Raw genomic sequence first — 21,982 nt, forward strand, 5'->3', positions numbered from 1 at the left:
CTTCTCCATAGTCTAATCAAATCCCATGTATATAGTTGACCCTCCACTATGTTCAGAAACCTTTCTCTGATGACTTGTACTAGCATTTGAAAAATAGCATATTTCTTCAAGCCTATTCAAGCCGTGATTTATATTTCCAGCTCTAGCTTTCACGTATCCCTTAGCTACACAAAACTATTCTTTTACTCCTTTTTTTTCCGATATGATTGACTGTCTTGTAGAGGTAAAAACTGTTTATTTTATTAAGAGCCATAAGCATAGAATTAGCTCTTCTTTCTGTCAACTGAAAACCCACTGTTCTTTTGAATGTGCCACATAGGGCTTTTCTGAGTGCTTCCTGGTTCAGTCAAAATTAATGACATCTCTTCTGTTTTCTCTCTGCACTCTCTTCCTTTGGAAGACGGATAGTTGTCAGTCTTCCTGATAGTTACACAGCTCATTATAATGATAGCGTTATCGTTCTCCCTCTATATTTTAAAATTCTAAGACAGAAAGACTCTGTTATTTGTTTTTCATTTCCGGTTTGCTATTACAATTATTTTTAACTGGTTTTACTTTAAAAAGCAGCTACTCTTTGGTTCCTTCTGGGTCGTTGCCAGATATCCCCAGTAGGGGTCAGTGCTTTTCACGGCATTTGCCTTTGGAGCTGACTACAGCAGCATGTAGATTCTGTTTAGGTTCTGAAATTGCGTGATGGAATTCAGGCCAAAACTCACAGCACAGTTGGGATGATTGAAAAAATATGAAAAAAAAAAAAAAAAGGGCAAATCTATTGTGGTGGTAATAATAAAACTTTGAGGTTTGACTTTGACTTTTGATAAAGTTCCAACTCATCCCTATGTAAAAGAAAGTATTTCTCACATTGGTTTATCTTTACTGAGAGTGACAGGTTTATTTTCATGAATTTAAAAACTAAAATAGTCTTGAAATGGACTTTTAGCAAAAAAAAAAAAAAAATCATTGAGCATTACACATTTGACATTAAAAATCCTAAAAGTTATTTTCAATAACTTTAAAACCAAGTCAAATCATTACTCTAATCACTATATAAAAGGCCCTAATCACACTGTGTAAGGTGGTTTCTTAAATAAGAAGTAGGGTCTTAATTTCTCTTTTTCTCAGGCACCTTAGTTTTGTTTGACTTTGTTTTGGATTTTTTAATATTTATTTATTCCCTTTTGTTGCCCTTCTTGTTTTATTGTTGTAGTTATTGTTATTGATATTGTTGTTGGATAGGACAGATAGAAATGGAAAGAGGAAGGGAAGACAGAGATGGGGAGAGAAAGACAGACACCTGCAGACCTGCTTCACTGCTTGTGAAACGACTCCTCTGCAGGTGGGGAGCCAGGAGCTTGAACCAGGATTTTTGCGCCACCTATGTTTTACCCACTATGCTACTGCCTGACTCCCCTTATTCAGTATTTTTAGGAGGTGATGGTAGGTGGTGATATGAAAATATTCCTAGTATTCACATTGGACTATGTTGTTTAAACCTACTGAATCTTCTAGACTACGAGGACTTGCCAGCAGAGTCTGGAAATCTGCTATGAATTTGTTGGTAGCAGCATTATTGGATCTCAATGGTATACTTTAGTTCTAAGTAGATTTTTTTGTTCATCACTGGTTTCTCTTTTTATTAGATTATAGAGAATTGCAACGACCTGTTTTGTAATTCTGGGAATTACTGAAGTTTTTATTGTGTGAACTAGAGATTTCTTTTCTACTGTTTTTTAAATTTAATTACAGTTTCTCATCTCTCCTTGAAAGTTCATTGAAGAACACTCCCATCCACAACTTAGGCCTTTTAACATCATCATGCATCAGGACCGCAAGGTTCTCCTCCCCTCTTTTTTCCTTCTCCCCCGCCTCCTCCCTCCTCAGAGTCCTTTGCTTTGGTGCAACACACTGCACTAACCTAGGCTTTAATTTGTGCTTTCCTTTGCTGTTCTTTTTCCTAGCTTCCACCTATATGCGAGATCATTCAGTATTTGTCCTTTCACAGCTCTTATAACTACTTTATTTGAATTCTTATGTGCATTTCTAATTATTGTGAGTACAGAGTAAAAAGAATTCCATATGACAGTTAAATAATTATAGGTTAGGAAAACCAGTCTATGATAAAAGAAGGGAAATGCTGGTCTTATAAATGGCACAAGAATGAAAACTAATTCTAGTTCAATGAAGTTAATTTCCACACTGTATTGTAAATAATAAATACACGTAAAATATGTGGTCATCCAGCCCAGTTTCATTGACTGATTATTGATTGCCGCCAGGATTGTGGCTGGAATTTGGGGCCTACATGAGGAATATGCCACTTTTGTGGCTATTTTTTTTTTTCTCTTTGCATTTGTTAGGATGGAGAAAAATTGAGAGGGGAGGGTGAGAGTGAGAGGGGAAGAGAGAGTCACCCGCAAACCTGCTTCACTGCTCATGAAGCTTTCCTACGGCGGTGGGGAGTGGGACCTGACCCCAGTCCCATTTGCACGGTGACATGTGTGTTCAAATGGGTGGGCCACTGCTACTTCTGTATTTTCATGTTTAAAGTAAATATGGAATTATTGAACTTAAACATATATTTGAATGCTGAAAATTAAATTTCACAGTAAAGACTACCTTTGTTACTTTACTACAGTTTTACAGAAAGAAAATATGGAATAGAATTTTGAGTTCAGAAAGGTCCTAAGATGACACTTTAGAAGATCATGTCTCAGATGTCAGTTTTCTTTTCGTACTAGTATTTCCTCCTAAACTACGTGAACTCAGTAGAGATCCGCTGTGCTTGAATCCCTCTCTCTCATTCACTCCTGAAAACGCCCGGTCTAGGTTGAATCGACACAGAGTATGATCCGGATTCTCGGGCTGTCTGCGACCTTACCCAACTACCTGGACGTCGCCTCGTTCCTGCACGTCAACCCCTCCATTGGACTATTCTACTTTGACGGCCGATTTCGCCCAGTTCCTCTTGGACAAACGTTTGTGGGGGTTAAATGTACAAATAAGGTAAACGTTCATTTTAATAATCATACTTTCTTTAAATGTTTTGTTGAGATACTAATTTGGGATCCGTGAATGAAAGACCATTTCAGTAGCGTCACAAATTTGCGTCCTAGACTAAACCAGATGCCCTTATTTTCATGTCATCTATACGAATGTACACTGATAAACGTGAGGCTCTGTCATGTGGCTGCTATTTCTTACACCGCAGTACTATAGAAACTTAAGCGATTAAAAAAAGATGATCTTTTTTTTTTTTTTTTAATTTTTTTATATAAGAAAGGATTAGTGAACAAAAGCATAAGGTAGGAGGGGTACAACTCCACACAATTCCCACCACCCAATCCCCATAATCCCCCCCTCCCATGGTAGCTTTCCCATTCTCTATCCCTCTGGGAGCATGGACCCAGGGTCGTTGAGGGTTGCAGAAGGTAGAAGGTCTGGCTTCTGTAGTTGCTTCCCCGCTGAACATGGGCGTTGACTGGTCGGTCCATACCCCCAGTCTGCCTCTCTCTTTCCCTAGTAGGGTGTGTCTCTGGGGAAGCTGAGCTCCAGGAAACATTGGTGGGGTCTTCAATCCAGGGAAGCCTAGCCAGCATCCTGGTGGCATCTGGAACCTGGTGATTGAAAAGAGAGTTAACATATGAAGCCAAACAATTTGTTGAGCAATCATGGATCCCAAGCTTAGAATAGTGGAGAGGAAGTGTTAGGGAGGTACTCACTGCAAACTCTAGTGTAATCCTGCTTTCAGGTATATATTTTGCAGTAGTTTATGGATACGTGTGCACATAAGCTCTCTCTCACAGAAACTGGTGTATATCTAGGTTATGGGACTTTGTTAGAAAGTGAACCACCTGAGATGAAATTAGAGTGTACTATAAAAGGAAAGGTCTCACCCGAGTAATGAAGCTGAAGGGTTGTCATTCCACACGTGAAGTCTCTGGATACAGTCTGAGGTGAAGCATGTTGAGATGGCAATCGTTGCTTTGGTTAGGTTGTGATCGGCGGATGCAATGTTATTTGGTTTGGATTGGGAGATGTATACGGGAAAGTGGGCCCTATCCAAGGGTTCCAGGACTGGGGAAAGTAGGGGCTCTATAGTGAAGATGTGAGGTTCCTGCTGTCTTAGGGTTCAAAAAGACAATCGATAGTTAATATTATCATCACATTATTTGTTAATTGGGTTAACTTTGAAAAGTCCCTTTGTTATGGTTTGCTGTACAGTACCCAGTATCTTGTATATAGCTGTGCTATTGGAAGCTTCTAATCTACTTGGTCTAGGCTTTTGAGAGAGTCTGTATATCAAATACATAGCCTATATATTAAAAAGATTCAGTTTGTGTTTTGAGAAATTTTGAGACATACAATTGATTTCCCCCTCTCATATTAATTAACTACTGATTTATATGTCTACATTTTGCTAGGAGTGTACATAAACACCATTCCCACGACCAAAGGACTGTGACCCATCCCTCCCGCCCACTCCCACCCCCCACTGGCCCAGGAAGCTACATGTCTACCCCTCACCACTGGGTTTTTACTTTGGTGCCCTACTTACAATTTGATCAGGTCCTGCTTTTAGTTTCCCTTTCAGATCTTCTAAGTCAGCTTCTGTTGATGAGTGGAATCATCCCATACTCATCTTTATCTTTCTGACTTAGTTCACTTAACATAATTCCTTCTAGCTCTGTCCAAGATGGGTCAGAGAAGGTGGGTTCATTGTTCTTGATAGCTGCATAGTATTCCATTGTGTATATATACCACAGCTTTCTCAGCCACTCATCTGTTGTTGGGCACCTGGGTTGCTTCCAGGTTTTAGCTATTATGAATTGTGCTGCTATGAACATAGGAGTACACACCTCTTTTTGGTTGGGTGTTATGGAGTCCTTGGGGTATAACCCCAGGAGAGGAATTATTGGGTCATATGGAAGGTCCATGTCTAGCCTTGTGAGAGTTTTCCAGACTGCTCTCCACAGAGGCTGTACCAATTTACATTCCCACCAGCAATGTAAAAGGGTTTCTCTGTCCCTACAGCCTCTCCAGCATTTGTTGCTGCTGTCCTTTTTGATGTATGCCATTCTTACAGGAGTGAGGTGGTATCTTAGTGTTGTCTTAATTTGCATTTCTCTGACAATCAGTGACCTAGAGCACTTTTTCATATGTTTGTTAGCCTTTTGGATCTCCTCTGTGGTGAATGTTTTGTTCATTTCCTCTGCCCATTTTTGGATGGGGTCATTTGCTTTTTTGCGGCTAAGTTTGCTGAGCTCTTTATATATTTTGGTGATTAGTTTCTTGTCTGATGTCTGGCATGTGAAGATCTTCTCCCATTCTGTGAGTGGTCTCTCTGTTTGTTTAATAGTTTCTTTGGATGTGCAGAAGCTTTTCAATTTGATGTAGTCCCATTGGTTTGTTTCTGCTTTGGTCTTCCTTGCAATTGGGTTTGATTCATCAAAGATGTCCTTGAGGTGTAGGTGGGAAAGTGTTTTACCAATGTTTTCCTCTAAGTATTTGATTGTTTCTGGTCTGACATCTAGGTCTTTGATCCATTTGGAGTTGATTTTTGTTTCTGGTGAGATAAAGTGGTTCAATTTCATTCATCTGCATGTTTCAACCCAGTTTTCCCAGCACCATTTATTGAAGAGAGCCTCCTTTTTCCATTTAATACTTTGGGCCCCCTTATCAAAGATTAGATGCCCATAGGTGTTGGGATTTACTTCTGGGCTTTCAATTCTGTTCCACTGGTCTGTGTGCCTATTTTTGTTCCAGTACCATGCTGTTTTGATGATGATGGCTTTATAATATAGTTTAAGGTCTGGGAGTGTGATGCCTCCATTTCTGTTTCTTTTCCTTAAGATGGTTTTGGCAATTCTACGTGTTTTCAGGTTCCAGATAAATGATTGTAGTGTTTGTTCTATTCTCTTAAAGTAGCCTTGTGGAACTTTGATGGGTATTGCATTAAATTTGTATATGGCTCTGGGGAGAATATTCATTTTGATGATATTTATTCTTCCAATCCATGAGCATGGGATATCTTTCCATTTCTTGGTATCAGTTTCTATCTCCTTGAGTAGCGACTCATAGTTTTCAGTATACAAGTCTTTCACTTCTTTGGTCAACTTTATTCCTAGGTATTTGATTGATTTTGCTGAAACAGTAAATGGGAGTGATTTCTGGATGTCTTCTTCTTCAGATTTAGTGTTTGCATAAAGAAATGCCACTGATTTTTGTACATTGATTTTGTAGCCTGATACCTTGCTATATTGCCTAACAACTTCCAGTAATTTTCTACTGGATTCTTTAGGTCTTTCTATGTATACTATCATATCATCTGCAAATAGTGAGAGCTTGACTTCTTCCCTTCCAATCTGTATTCCTTTGATTTCTTTCTCTTGCCTGATTGCTATGGCAAGAACTTCCAATACTATGTTGAAGAGTAACGGTGACAGTGGACAGCCCTGTCTAGTCCCCGATCTGAGGGGGAATGCTTTCAGCTTCTGTCCATTGAGTATGATGTTGGCTGTAGGTTTGCTATATATAGACTCCACTATCTTGAGGAATTTCCCATCTATTCCCATTTTTTGTAGAGTTTTGAGCATGAATGGGTGTTGGATTTTGTCAAAGGCTTTCTCTGCATCTATTGAGATAATCATGTGGTTTTTGGCTTTGCTTTTATTGATGTGATGAATGACATTGATTGATTTACGGATGTTGAACCAGCCTTGCATTCCTGGGATGAATCCCACTTGGTCATGATGAACAATCTTTTTGATGTGTTGCTGTATCCGGTTGGCCAAGATCTTGTTTAATATTTTGGCATCTATGTTCATCAGAGATATTGGTCTGTAGTTTTCCTTTTTTGTTCTGTCCCTATCAGCTTTTGGTATCAGGGTGATGTTGGCTTCATAAAAGGTGGAAGGGAGTATTCCTGTTTCTTCAATCTTATGGAAGAGCTTTAGAAGTATGGGTATTAACTGTTTCCTGAAAGTTTTGTAGAATTCGTTTGTGAAGCCATCTGGTCCAGGACTTTTGTTGTTGGGGAGATTCTTAATAACGGTTTCAATTTCTTTGTCTGTGATTGGTGCATTTAGATTTTGTAGTTCTTCTTGGTTCAGTTTTGGAAGTGCATAGGTTTCTAGAAATTGTTCCATTTCTTCCAGATTCTCTAACTTGGTGGCATATAGTTCTTTATAGAAGTTTCGCAGAATTCTCTGGATTTCTGTGGTGTCAGTTGTAATATCTCCTGCATCGTTTACAATTCTACTAATTTGAGTCTTCTCTCTTTTTTGTTTGGTGAGTCTGGCTAGGGGTTTGTCAATTTTGTTTAATCTTTCAAAGAACCAACATTTGGCTTCATTGATCTTTTGTATGGTTCTTTTATTTTTGATGTTGTTTATTTCTGCTCTAACTTTAGTGATTTCTGTCCTTCTGGTTGCTTTAGGGTTCCTTTGTTCCTCTTCCTCTAAGTCCTTGAGGTGTGTAGTAGGGTCGTTCATTTGGGCTTCTTCTTGGTGTTTAATATGTGATTGTATGGCTATAAGTTTCCCTCTCAGTACTGCTTTCGCTGTGTCCCAAATATTTTGATAGGTTGTGTCTTCATTTTCATTAGTTTCCAGGAACATTTGAATTTCCTGTTTGAGTGAGTCTCTGACCCAGTGGTTCTTAAGGAGCATGTTGTTTAGTTTCCAAATTCTATGTCTTTTAATAATTTTCCGTTTGTTGTTAAAAGTTAGTTTTACTCCACTGTGGTCTGAGAAGATACTTGGGATGATTTCAATGCTCTTGAATTTATTGATGCTGTCTTTGTGGCCTAACATGTGGTCTATCCTTGAGTATGTGTTATGTGGATTTGAAAAGAAGGTGTATTCCAGTTTTTTGGGGTGGAGGAGTCTGAAAATGTCCAAGAGGTCTAGTCTGTCAATCTCTTCATTCAATTCTCTTGTATCTTTATTGGTTCTCTGCTTTGTTGATCTGTCTAAGTGTGAGAGTGGGGTATTGAAGTCTCCCACTATTATTGTATTACTATTGATGTATTTTTGAAATTCTTTCAATAGATGCTTAATGTATTTAGATGGTCCCTCGTTGGGTGCATAGATGTTAATAATTGTTAAGTCTTCTTGGTTGATTGATCCTCTAATCATTATGTAATGTCCTTGCCTATCTTTTATTACTTTATTTAATTTAAAATCTATCGTGTCTGAGATGAGAATGGCTGTTCCTGCCCTTTTTTGTGGACCGTTAGCCTGTATGATAGTTTTCCATCCTTTCACTTTAAGTCTGTGTTTATCTTGTTGTGACAGATGGGATTCTTGCAAGCAGCATATGGTTGGGTTATGTTTTCTGATCCATCCCCCCACCCTGTGCCTTTTGATGGGTGAGTTTAAGCCATTGACATTTATTGATATTATGGATTTAATGTATTGTAGTGCCATTGTTCTAAAAAACAATTTGTTTACTCTGACATATTGCAAGTATTATAGTGATGTTCTTGTTTATAAGAGGTCTTTTAGTACCTCTTTCAGGGCCGGCTTGGTGATAGTTGCCTCCTTTAACTGTTGTTTGTCTAAGAAGGTTTTGATCCCTCCATCTAGCTTGAATGAAAGTCTAGCAGGATATATTATCCTTGGTTGAAACCCTTTTTCATTCAGGGCTTGATAGATATCTTGCCACTCCCTTCTGGCTTTTAGAGTTTGAGTTGAGAAATCTGCAGAAAGTCTTATGGGTTTTCCCCTGTATGTGACTTTTTGTTTCTCTCTTGCAGCCTTTAGGATCCTTTCTTTATCCTTACTTCTTCTTATTGTGACTATGATGTGTCTTGGTGTCTTCAGGTCTGGGTTGATTCTGTTTGGTACTCTCTGGGCCTCTTGCACCTTGATATCCTTTCTGTTATTCAGGTCTGGGAAGTTTTCTTGTATTATTTCCTCTAGAATGTTTGCTTCCCCTTCCTCTCTTTCTTCCTCTGGCAGGCCAATTATACGAATGTTACTTCTTTTGAGATCATCCCATATGTCTCTGTTGTTGTTTTCAGTGTCTCTCAATCTCTTTTTAAGCTCTTTTACCTCTTTCTTAGTTTTCTCTAACTCATCCTCTGTCTGACTAATTCTGTTTTCTGCTTCTGTTCGTCTGTTTTCCCTTGCCTCAGCTTCTTTCTTCATTACAGCTATTTCAGCTTTCAGTTCTCTAATTGTCTCAAGATAATCAGTATTTTCCTTGGGGGTCTCAACTGTTGTTTCCCTAATACTGCCATTCCTTTCCTCCAATGTTGTTTTCATTTATGTGATTAATAAGTTTATTATTGCTTGCATACTTTTCTTATCTATGGTTACTTCTGACTGATTTGTGGTTTCTTCTGGGCTCTTGTCTTCATTCATTGGGGTTGCAGTTTTATTTGTTTTTAATCTACCCATTTTTTTTTTTTATTTATGTGTTTCTCTCTCTTTTTTTTTATGCTCTGTTGTTCCTCAGTTGTTGTGTTTTGAGCACAAGTAACACTGTACTAAATACCTTTATGACAATTGCACTCACCAACCTCCGGAATTACAGTAGCAACTGAAGTAAGTATTGAAGGAGTTTAATCATTACCAGTTAGCCAAACAATTTCTCCAGTCCGTGAAAAATAGTAAACAAATCCCAGTGAAGAAAGAGAAAAGAAAGAGAGGATAGCAAGAATAGACAGTTATGGAAATCTACTATCCAGTGTATATTCTAGGGGTAACAAGAGTGTAAAGGGAACTAGAGCAGAGATACACACATAGAGAGTCCACTCTGGGTCAGATTTCTTCCCCAAAGTAATTCACAAATTCAGAAAGGCAAAGAAGAAAGAAGTGTATGACAAGATAAAAAAAAAAAAATAGAGATAGAGAGAGATAAGAGAGAGAAAAGGGAGAAGATTAGAAGAAGGGTTGTAATTAAAGAGTAGTGTGAGGAACTTCCCAAATGTGTATCAGTGAATTAAAAAAAAAAAAAAAAAAAAAAAAACCCTGTTTGGTGGTATGGGGTATCCTGCTAGTAGCTGGTCCCAGGCACTGCTTATGGGGGGGGGGGCGGCGGGAAGGATGTATGCTTGAAAATTAAAAAGGAAGAAAAAAGAATTTTTTTCCCCTATTCTAATTCTTAACCCACATTAAGTTATAGCCACCTCCTTGGTATGACCGCTATGGCCCCTTATTGGCTGGCCTGCTAGTGGCAGAAAATCCTATTGTTTACACGAGATGTGTCCGGAGCTCCAAGGCTAGCCGCTTCTCAATCCGCCATCTTCCGGGAAACCCCGCCCTCCAGACTTTTTTAAAGGATTTCTCAAAAATGAAAACTAGCTCCAAGTCCTTTGATCCAATGAGAGCTATACTCAAGAAGTCTTTGGATCTGCTCTCAGGGTCGCGGTGGACCCTGGAGACTCCCAAGAGGCAGCCCCCGAGCTAAAGTGCTCTCTCCGGGTCCTCTGCCCGCTGCGCTCTGCAACAGGCGGAGGAGCCGCCTTCCTGGGCGGGCGGAGGACAATGCCCGGCGCACTCGCCTTGCCCGGCGCCCTGGGAATTCTGGAGCCCCGCTAGTCCGTGTCACCTTTACTCTAATTCTTAACCCAAATTAAATTATAATCACTTCTTTGGTGCCCCCCCTTATTGACTGGCCTGCTAAAGGCAGAAAATCCTACCGTTGCCGATGATGCGATCAGAGCGCTCGCTGTCAGCGACTTCTCAGGCCGCCATCTTCCTAACTCCCCCCCAAAAAAGATGATCTTTTATTGATGACTGTTGGTTTTATTGGGTGATTACTGCTTCAGAGGTACAAGTCCATTTGTCCTCAGAATAGGTATCAGCACGTCTTGGCCACTGCGGAGCTGTTCCTCTCCCCACCTGTCTAGCTTTCTGAGTAGTCACCATTCTCACTACCAAGGTGCTCACACTGGGAAGGAGTGTATACATTTATTGCACTGTTCATCCGTACCTTTTTTTTTATTTATTTATTTATTTATTTATTTATTTATTTATTTATTTTTCCTGAACAACAGTAGCTTTGGGAGGTTATTTCAAGGTCATTTTTTATCTCAGAAACAAGATGAAATCTGTGGTATCATGTCAGTGGTAGGCCTTAATGTATTCATTGCTTTGTGTCAGGTCACAACTTTATTAGTAAGATAGGGCCATTTTTCACTTATACTGTTATAAATAAAATCTATCAGAAGCGACTGCCTCTGTAAGAATCAGTGTGCTCTGTCTGTGTTGTATAAAAGAGATCTTTTGAATGGGAGGCTGGCATTTCAGATTCATGCCTAGAAGGGTAGCTACCGTAGGCCAAGATCCAGGAGTGGCTCTGGGAGGCAGAGTTTGGCCTTCACTGACTGATCGCTCCCAGGGCTCTGCATTGCTTCCTGCCTTGTGTGATGCTCAGTCTTATCTTACCCTACACACTGATCATCGCATTCATTTCAATGCACCCTTAGGACAGACGGAGATATTTTTATTTTCAGCTTTAGATTCCTCTTTTGCCTTCTAGTTTAAATCACAGCAGATGGTCATCACAGAAAAACACGAAGGGAAACATTTTCAGACGCTTGTCAACCATCTTAAACTTGACTTTCTTTTCCCCTTCATCATACAGACTGGGAAATCATTTTAAGCTAATTAAATTCAAAATATTTTTCACTGAATATGTTAGCATTATAATTAAAAAAGAATGATGCTGGTGTTAAACTGTCATACAGTTTAGAAGGTTTAGAAATTTGGCATAGTATAAATTTTTTGCATATCTAACATTATAAATATATTTGATATGTTATATATTGATTTTTGTCTTATAAAATGTTTTCTACACTAAGTATGCCACAGGATGGCATTTAGTATATTTCCTGCATTTAAATTTATTTCTTATAGAAAGGGGCCCTTGTCGACCTTCCAGAGTCTTATTCAGAAACTCAGGGTATGATTCCTTAGTTGCAGAAGACATGGGGAAATGTAGTGTGTGACATATCTACTTTGAAATAATGATTCTGAGTACAACTGACCCACAATGCAATGAAAGAATTGTTAGCAGTTGTAAAGGGAAGTTAATAATAAAATGATAATAACTCATATTTAACTTAACATTATTTACTTATCATATTACAGTATTTTTATGGTTTTAATGTATTTACCTAATTAAAACCAAAAAAGTCAGACATCTAATGATAGATATGTGTATCTTTTACTTCTCTTCCAGCTCTCAGTAAATGTTAAATAAAGATACCAATTTTTTTTTTTAATTTTTATTTGTTATCCATAGCTTGTTGCCAGATTGTAAGATTACTTTGCAGAGTCCCACCAAAGCCCTGTGTCCCCACTCCTCCGCCTCCCAGAGAGAACTGCCAGAGTTGTTACAGTCTTACAGTTTGCTTCCATCTGTTTCCTTTGGATTTTGTTTGTTTGTTTTTTGAAAAGTTCACGTAAATCAGAAGAGATGCCAATTTTAATTACTTGATTACTTCTTTAGATTAGTAGCTTCCTCTGTGGTTACACAATTTCTTTTTTTTTGTTTGTTTTTTGTTTTTAAGTATTTTATTTATTTTATTTCTGAGAGAGATGCAGAGAGAGAAAGACACAGAGAGAAATACCGGAGCACTGTGCAGCTCTGGCTTATGGTGGTGCAGAGGATTGAACCTGGGACTCTGGAGCCTCAGGCATGAGAGTCTCTTTACAGAACCACTATGCTATCTACCCCTGCCTAGGTTACACAGTTTCTTACCACTACTGTAAAATGGCCCAAAATGACCAAAGCCTCGCTGAGGGAAAAGAAGCCCACCCATGGAGACGTCATGGTCCCTCTCTTCCAGCTCTGCTGGAGATCTACAGTGGCCAGAGCAGTTTCACAGTAGAATGAAAACAGGCGCACAGATCTTTCAGATCAAATTCTGAGTCTAGATATAAGCTCTCCGACATATGCATAGTTAATTTACAGCAGAGGAGTAAAGTGTGTAAAATGAATAATAAAGTCTTCCTGACAAATGACGTTGGGAACAGCTCCATGCGGAAAAGTAAAACGCGATCACAGTCTCTCACCGCACAGGCCTACTAAACATGGATTAAAGACGCGGACGTTAGGCTGGAAATAAGAGAATAATACATGGGAGGGAACATAAGTAGAGCATGCCGGAAGTTTGGTTTCAGAGATGTCTTTGTGGACTTGATTCTAATAGCGAGGACAGCAAAGGGAAATAAACAAACAAACGCATGCACAACAGAAGAAGCCATCATTCACACAAAGCAACCTCCCACCGAATGGAAGAAAATAATCTCACACCATGTAGCAGACAAAAGGCTGTAGCATCCAGCTTCTGTAAAGGGCTTTCCTGCATTAACATTCTATCAACAGTATTTGCTTGTAAAGTTCACTTTCATATGCAATGTCATTCTACTGGTAGTGTTATTTGTTTGTTTTAGTGGCTTTGAGAATCACACAGCAAAGTTGTATAGGCTATAATAGAGAAGGAGTGGGAGGTGGCTCACCTGTAACGTGCACGCCTTACCACTTCCCAGGTATGAGCATTCAGGTTCAAGCCCCCGGGCATCACGTAGGGACATCCTCCAGGGGGAATCTTCACAATCTTCAGGCCAGTGCTGCAGCATCTCTTTCACCTTTCGTCTCTGTTTCTCTTCTCTTTAGATCTCACTGTCTGATCACTCTATTTGGAGCAGAGGAACTGTATAGGGATTGAGTCACAGTCAGGATAGCCCTGTTGACAAACAAATGAACAAAAGGTGACATAACTGAGGAAAATATTCAGAAGAATAGAGTTTTCTTCAGGAAAATAGATACCTTGAAAGTTCCTATGACGTCCGTGATTAGTATACTAATCATTAGAAATCACTGCCGTTTACAAACTTGGTGCTCTTACAGAGTTTGTCACCGGAGAGCTGGGAGATGGCACGCCCGTTGGGTCACACTTGTTACCTCAGGGGAACAGCCAGGGTGGGGTCCCTGGCGAGCACGAGAGCATCCGCAGCAGGGGAGCCTCATGAGCATGCCAGTCCCCCCCTCTTTGTCTCACTCTATTAATAAAGAGAACCTGCATCTGTCAGGAGTGGTGGAGTTGTACTGCAGTTGACCACAGCGACAGCCCTGATGGCCAAAAAATAATGTCAGGAAGCGTAAAGTATTTTATGGGACCTTTCGAAAAAGCAGGAGGATTTTATTTATTTATTAAACACGAGATATGGCTGGGGTCTCGGAGGGTTGGAGGAAGGCGGAGAGAGCCAGGCCATCACTCTAGCATACGGGCTTCCAGGGATCCAGCCGGAGCCTGGTGCTTCCGATTTGCCTCCCTTAGTCACTCCGCCACCTCGCCACCGCCGGGGCCCTTGATGAAGCCTTTCACTTTCTACTTCTGTTATGTTCTGTTTTTACTGAGTGTCTTAGGATATTTGCACTTCATTTGTTATTTCTGCATTCTGAATGGTATAGAATGATATACTATAATTAACAGAAATTCGTACTACTTAGAGGATATTTATAAGGTTTATATGAAGATGATAATCACATAGAAATACCTTTTTATGTAACACTTTAGATGCAGCAGCTGAACAATATGGATGAAGTGTGCTATGAAAGTGTTCTGAAGCAAGTGAAGGCTGGACACCAGGTACGTGTCGCTTTGTTTCCGGAGAAGGCTTGATGTTCACTCTTTACTAATTGTGAACTTATGGGGACACCGTTTTCTGTTCCTTCAGCATTTGTCACAGTAGGGAGCCCCGTAGTTGAGAGATGGTGTTCACAGGTGATACCAGCCGTTACTGACAGGTCGGCGTATTTTGGCCAGGTGCCTTTCACTAGACAGATAGAAGATTTCATTCCCGACATTTACATTCCCTTTTCATCTTTGGCAAAAGCATTACTCTTCTCTCACATCTCAAACTTGTTCATTAGTATTTTCTTACACGATGTAAAGTTTTGGGAAATGCTATATTGCTCCTACTATTTTCACAAAGTAGTATCAAGTGAGATATTTTATAAAATCTTATAGTGTTGCATGGCATTTGGAAATTGCGTGGTGCTGTCAGAGCAACCCATGGCTGGTCTTTCTGCTGAAATGAAGGGAACTTTGGGGTTCTGGCCTGACAGGTCGCATTCGTTGAGAGGCAGGTCTCGCACTAGTTCGCTTCTTTCAACTCAGCGTCTGATCAGAGTTTCAGAGCTGCAGTTGAGAGAGAGAGAACACAGACCCAGGAACACTTAACAAGAACTGCATTTCTTTCTTTTTTTTTTCCCTCCAGGGTGATTGCTGGGCTCGGTGCCTGCACCATGAATCCACCGCTCCTGGAGGCCATTTTTCCCCCTTTTTGTTGCCCTAGTTGTTGCAGCCTCGTTGCGGTTACTATTATTGCCATTGTTGACGTTGCTTTGTTGTTGGATAGGACAGAGAGAAATGGAGAGAGGAGGGGAAGACAGAGAGAGAGGGGTGAGAAAGACAGACACCTGCAGACCTGCTTCACCACCTGTGAAGCGACTCCCCTGCAGGTGGGGAGCCGGGGGCTCGAACCGGGATCCTTAAGCCGGTCCCTGCGCTTTGCGCCACGTGCGCTTAACCCGCTGCGCCACCGCCCGGCTCCCAAGAACTGCATTTCTATAGGCAAATGGTGCAACTACTTATTATTTAGTAAAATGTGAATGGTACTGGCCGGAAGTGAGTTTTTTTTTTTTTTTTTAAATCTGATTGGTGGGACGTTCCTCAAACTATGCCCTGTTCATTCCGGGTTGGTCTCTGGCTTGCAGAGATGGTATCGCATAGGTAGTGGACACTGCCCAGTCAAGCCATGCCTTTCCTTTCCAGGACGGGGTTCTCGTCCACAACTGCCTTCCAGCCCTGCCTGGTTTTGAGTGCCTTGGTTATTGTTAATCATTATGTTATTTACCAAAAGGTTTATTTTAAGATACCGTCATCCAAGATTCTGCCATCAAGACTGCTAAAGGGGAATGATAATCAGTGCTTACGTCCGACCTAATCACTGACCACTGCTGCGTGAATAGATAGACCGCTTTATTGCGTTGGGGGACAGTTTTCTACATGGTTCACTTTTTTATGACAGTACTAATGAGGATTGTTTTTCAGAATAGTAGGAGTCTCATGAACTTATGACAACTTACGTAGAAATTACCTACATGTTCCCTTTCCTTTCATTAATTATAAAAATATCTTTATTAAGAAATATTGCTGGGGGTCAGGTGGTAACGCAGCAGGTTAAGCTCACATGATGCAAAGCACAAGGATCTCGGTTCCAGCCCCCCGGCTCCCCATCAGCAGGGGGTGGTCACTTCACAGGCAGTGAAGCAGGTCTGCAGGTGTCTTGCTCTCCCCCCCCTCTCTGTCTTCGCCTCCTCTCTCCATTTCTCTCTGTCCTGTCCGGCAACAATGACATCAGTCACAACAACAATAAAAAAGGGCAACAAAAAAATTAATTTTTTTTAAAAAAGAAATATTGTTATTGTTTTGGTACTTGACCATGATTATTATGATTTTATAAATTTCCTACTAGTTTTTCAATTTGTATTTATGAATAGGAATTTTCCCATTCAACATTAATTTTTGATCGTTTGCTATAGAGCACTGCTAAGTTGAAGCTACACGGTATGTTCACTGTTATATTCACCATTCGCCTTAGTGAATACTAATTATTTTCATTGCTCATATAAGCAATAAGGTGATTTGCTATGTCTCAGAAGCCATGTAAGTCTCTTCAGCTTTTAATCTTCTCTGTCCTCTGCCATCAGCTTTATCAGCTCCTCTGTCAAAGGGGAAGATGAGCTCGGGAAGCGCTGAGCAGCTTCCCAGGGTCACGCAGTTAGCAGAGGTGGGGAGCGGGGTGCGAGTGCAGGTCCTTGTGTTGACAGCTGTCTGCAGCTCCTTGGGAACTGCACTGCCCCTTTGTCAGTAAGCTGCCGCTGCGCTTGGACTCGGCGCGTCCACTGTTGAGTACTCTAAATGCTTGCGATTATCTGCTGTTAAGGATGCTGCTATTGTAGCGATCATCTCTTCCTGACATTCTCTTTTTCTATAAAAACATTTACTTGGAGTAAGGTCACTAAAACTTCATGGTGACACGAATGGCCACATTTTGTAGCCTGGCCACATTGTCCTGGAGTCAGAATGTCTTCTGAATGCACTGTAAGGCTTTGCTGTCCGAGCAAACCTCCATAGGGCTTCAGAGACTAGTACGGCCCCTTTCTTCTGAATAGATCTAAGGTTATGCTTTGAGGTGCTGGCCGTTTTGTTTTACATTATTTGAATGACCTGAAGTATTTGAACCCTAAATTATTTGAGACCTAAATAGTGTCACAGTGTGTTTTTTTTTGTTGTTGTTAGCAACATTAACCTTTAAATGGTGACTTCGGAAGCACTGTTCTTTTTGTTTTGTTTTTAGACACAGAGAGGCAAAGAAAAGAAAGCGAGTTAGAGAGACCATGGTGCCAAAGCTTCCTTCTTTGCAGTGTGTGAGTGTGTGTCTGTGTCTGTGTGTGTGTGTGTGTGTGTATGTGAGTGTCTGTGTGTGTGTGTCTGTGTGTGTGTGAGTGTCTGTGTGTGTGTGTGTGTCTGTGTGTGTGTGTGGTGTGTGTTTGTGTGAGTGTGTGTGTCTGTGTGTGTGTGTGTGTCTGTGTGTCTGTGTGTGTGGCGGGGGGGAGGGGGTCTCGACGTTGCTGCATTGCCTCTATCTTGTGTGTAACCTGGGAATAGTTGCCCCAAACTATGTTTCCCTGCTTCGATCTTTTCTAAGAGATCATTCTGTCTGGAAATCTATTTGCAAGTCATTCTACCAATCACTACTTGGCTTGTAAGTTCATTTAGCTTGACAAGTGACAGCTTCTGCTGATTCCCTTTGTAATGTGTCCAGAACTGAAATTGTGCTGTGGTTCCTTGGAAAGGAGGGCTATGAGCACATTTTGACTCTGGAAGATGAGGTGGGTACCTACTTCTCAAACTAACAGCCCTTAATGTCATCCGTCAGCTAAGAATCACTGCCACGCAGTCAGTAGTCTGGTGGCCGAGGTTCCCGCTGAAGGGCCTCTTTGGGACCAAGACACCCCTCCCAGGCTTCTTTATCCCTTTTTCCTTTTTAATCTCTGACAGGAACAGATTCACTCACCTGTAGTGTTATATCCTCTATGTCTATTAAAAATTTAACAGATACTACCTAGTAGAATAAAGTTTCTTAATTTTTTTCCTTCATAACAGATTGACTTTAATGTTATCACAGTCACAGATTTTCTCTGCCTAAGATCCTGAGTGACATAAATTAAATATATATATATGTGTGTGTGTGTGTGTATGTGTGTGTGTGTGTGTATGTCTATCTTTTAAAGAAATAGAAATATGTAATTCAATAGTCTTTTGTACCTTATTATCTACAGAATTGACAGTCAAATGAACCCTCCACTTATGTTGTTTGGCCCAACTCTTATGAATGAAAGGTCTGACTAGATATACTTCATCGTAAGAAACTTGTCTGTTGAAGTGTTTTTTTACTTTTTTTTAAAAAAAATTATTTATTCTCTTTTGTTGCCCTTGTTTTTATTGTTACAGTTATTATTGTTGTTGATATTGATGTCATCGTTGGATAGGGCAGAGAGAAATGGAGAGACGAGGGGAAGACAGAGAGGAGGAGAGAAAGACAGACACCTGCAGACCTGCTTCACCGCCTGTGAAGCAACTCCCCTGAAGGTGGGGAGGTGGGTGCTCGACCCAAGATCTTTATGCCGGCCATTGCACTTTGTGCCATGTGCGCTTAACCCACTGTGCTACCGCCCGACTTCCTGTTTTTTACTTTTAAATACCGGTAAAGTGTGTGTGTATGTGTGTGTGTGTGTGTGTGTGTGTGTGTGTGTGTGTGTGTGTGTGTAGTGGGGCAGAGACATAACAGAAAGATAGTTCTGACGTTTAGTTAAGAGTTATATCTATAATTGCTTCCCCGCTGAACATGGGCGTTGACTGGTCGGTCCATACTCCCAGTCTGCCTCTCTCTTTCCCTAGTAAGGTGTGTCTCTGGGGAAGCTGAGCTCCAGGACACATTGGTGGGGTCTTCAATCCAGGGAAGCCTAGCCAGCATCCTGGTGGCATCTGGAACCTGGTGATTGAAAAGAGAGTTAACATACAAAGCCAAACAATTTGTTGAGCAATCATGGATCCCAAGATTGGAATAGTGGAGAGGAAGTGTTAGGGAGGTACTCACTGCAAACTCTAGTGTAATCCTGCTTTCAGGTATATATTTTGCAGTAGTTTATGGATACGTGTGCACATACGCTCTCTCTCACAGAAACTGGTGTATGTCTAGGTTATGGGACTTTGTTAGAAAGTGAACTACCTGAGATGAAATTAGAGTGTACTATAAAAGGAAAGGTCTCACCCGAGTAATGAAGCTGAAGGGTTGTCATTCCACACGTGAAGTCTCTGGATACACACTGAGGTGAAGCATGTTGAGATGGCAATCGTTGCTTTGGTTAGGTTGTGATCGGCGGATGCAATATTATTTGGTATGGATTGGGAGAAGCATACGGGAAAGTGAGCCCTATCCAAGGGTGCCAGGACTGGGGGAAGTAGGGGCTCTATAGTGAAGATGTGAGGTTCCTGCTGTCTTAGGGTTCAAAAAGACAATCAATAGTTAATATTATCATCACATTATTTGTTAATTGGGTTAACCTTGAAAAGTCCCTTTGTTATGGTTTGCTGTACAGTACCCAGTATCTTGTATATAGCTGTGCTATTGGAAGCGGGGAAGCAATTACAGAAGCCAGACCCTCTACCTTCTGCAACCCTCAACGACCCTGGGTCCATGCTCCCAGAGGGCTAGAGAATGGGAAGGCTATCATGGGAGAGGGTGGGTTATGGGGATTGGGTGGTGGGAGTTGTGTGGAGTTGTACCCCTCCTACCTTATGCTTTTGTTCACTAATCCTTTCTTAAATTAAAAATTAAAAAAAAAAAAAAAAAGTTATATCTAATCGTGGTCCAGGAGGTGGCGCAGTGGATAAAGCATCGGATTCTTGAGCATGAGGTCCCCAGTTCAATCCCCGGCAGCACATGTGCCAGAGTGATGTCTGGTTCTTTCTCTCTCCTATCTTTCTCATTAATAAAGAAATAAATTCTTTTTAAAAAAAGTTATATCTAATCACAATAGTGAGTACAATATCATGAAACTGTCAACTACATATTTGACATGTGTTTTCTTTGCTGTGAAGAAAGTACAAATTATCTGTGGACTGTGTACTTAACAACTTTAGCTGGACTTGTCTTAAAGTATTTCACTGTAGTTAGAAATTGGAAGCCAATGATGCTGGTTTTTAAGAAAACTAAAGAGTTTTCCCTGCTGCCACCTTATGCCCCTTCTCACTGTCACCCAACTTAAAAAAAAAAGCCTCTCAATCCAGTGGAAACATGATTTGATTTTCTTTCTTGTCTTTGGGTTATTTGGCGTTTTGGGTTTTCCCCGTAATTTGGTTTTCTTGAATGCTTTGCTTTTGTTCAGGCAATTTCTATCTAGACAAATGTTGATACTAACATCAGTATCCACTTGACTTAAAAAAAAAAAAAGCGCACTTTTTTGCACAAATAAAATAACTCTAATGCTAAAAATCAACATTATCCTCTTAAAATATACAAGTGAGGTGATTTTTGTTTCTCTCCACTGTAGACTTACTTTGAGTAAAGCAGACCTCATGCTCGCAAACCGTGCTACTGTTCTCTGGTCAGATCACGCCACAGACTCAGCATGCCCGTCATCTAGACTTGTGCGTCTACGTACTTAATAGGTTTTATGGGCAGCTCTGCCTTGGAAGCACTAAAAGCGGTAGGAGGTACTTGTGTTCCGCTCAAGCATGTGTGATGACAGATGGAGGAAATCTTCTCACGTTGACTTTTCAACAGTCATACTCTGCAAGACTTCAAGCTCTTCTTGGCTATTGGGAAATTAAAAATTGGCGACTCAGCCTTTAATTTTGATCCATCTGCTCAAACTAATGAGACGTCTCATTTGTAAGCTTCTCTTTGCGCTAGCAAACGCAAGCACAGCCTTATCATTCCTGTTAATCACTCCCCTCCTCCTGTGTAACTTGAAGAATGTGAAAATAATTGATGCCTTAATCCTCTGGAGATTTTTCTTGGTATACAAACTTCTGTTACAGTGGTAAGAAAAGAAATTAGAAACTGCCTCTGAGGTTGTGGCATCGTTAGTAAGTTGAGTTATTCATTTTTCACATTATCAAAACCACTAAGATCCTTACTCAGTGGCTCCCCCCCCCCCCAAATCTATCTCACATTTAAAGGACAGAAGATTTTGTAAGAACGGAATAAACATAATCTTCAACCTTAAATTCATGATAAATATTAGCCATTTTTATTCTGACGCTTATCTTATTTCTTCTTTGCTGCTTCTATGTTTTAGTAAATGTTCAGTTCTAAGAAACCACCTTCAGAAATTGATTGTTAATTATAAATTAATTTAAATCACTATAATCTGAAGTTAATCACTAAGTACAGCTGGAATGCACTATGCTCACATTAGTATCGGGACTTCCATTGACTTTTGACTTTTGTGCCCTTCACATACGAGTATCTCCAGTGCCTTGTACCAACATTTCTGTAACATCCAATTTACTCTTATTTGTCAGTTATTTTAATTTTTCAGTCTTTTCTGCCCTTTTGGGGGCTCCCTTCTTTAAACTGAGGTGTTTTTTGTTTTTGTTTTCTGTAAGAAAGTCTAAAATAAGAATCCACTAGTCCTCTACCTTAAAAAGAATGGTTTTAACCATTCCGTTCATTGCACAAAAGCTCTGATAACTGACTTTTCATTCAAATTAAAGCATCCTTATCTGTCTGTATTTTACTGATAAGACCTAATTTAGGGCACCTTGAGTTCTCTGTTTTAGTTTTTAATCACTCTTAATTAGTGCTTGTTTGGCATTTTTGATTCAGTGCTGAAATGGGGCTGTAGGTGTCTGTCTCTCTTCCTCTTAATCTCCCTCTCCCCTCTCTAC

The 21,982-nt window shown here is 40.4% G+C and overlaps 1 protein-coding gene across 2 annotated transcripts in view; it reads left to right on the top strand.

The window, feature by feature from the left end:
• ASCC3 (activating signal cointegrator 1 complex subunit 3) overlaps positions 1 to 21,982 on the top strand; it is a 262,037-nt gene that overhangs the window by 70,755 nt on the left and 169,300 nt on the right. For both annotated transcript variants that reach the window (XM_060190713.1, XM_016188499.2), the window contains 2 exons: positions 2,827 to 3,003; positions 14,534 to 14,605. In XM_060190713.1, coding sequence (XP_060046696.1) covers positions 2,827 to 3,003; positions 14,534 to 14,605 — 249 coding nt within the window. The remainder of the gene's footprint in view (positions 1 to 2,826; positions 3,004 to 14,533; positions 14,606 to 21,982) is intronic.

This window comes from Erinaceus europaeus, chromosome 4 (assembly GCF_950295315.1).
Source record: "Erinaceus europaeus chromosome 4, mEriEur2.1, whole genome shotgun sequence".
Lineage (NCBI taxonomy): Eukaryota > Metazoa > Chordata > Mammalia > Eulipotyphla > Erinaceidae > Erinaceus > Erinaceus europaeus.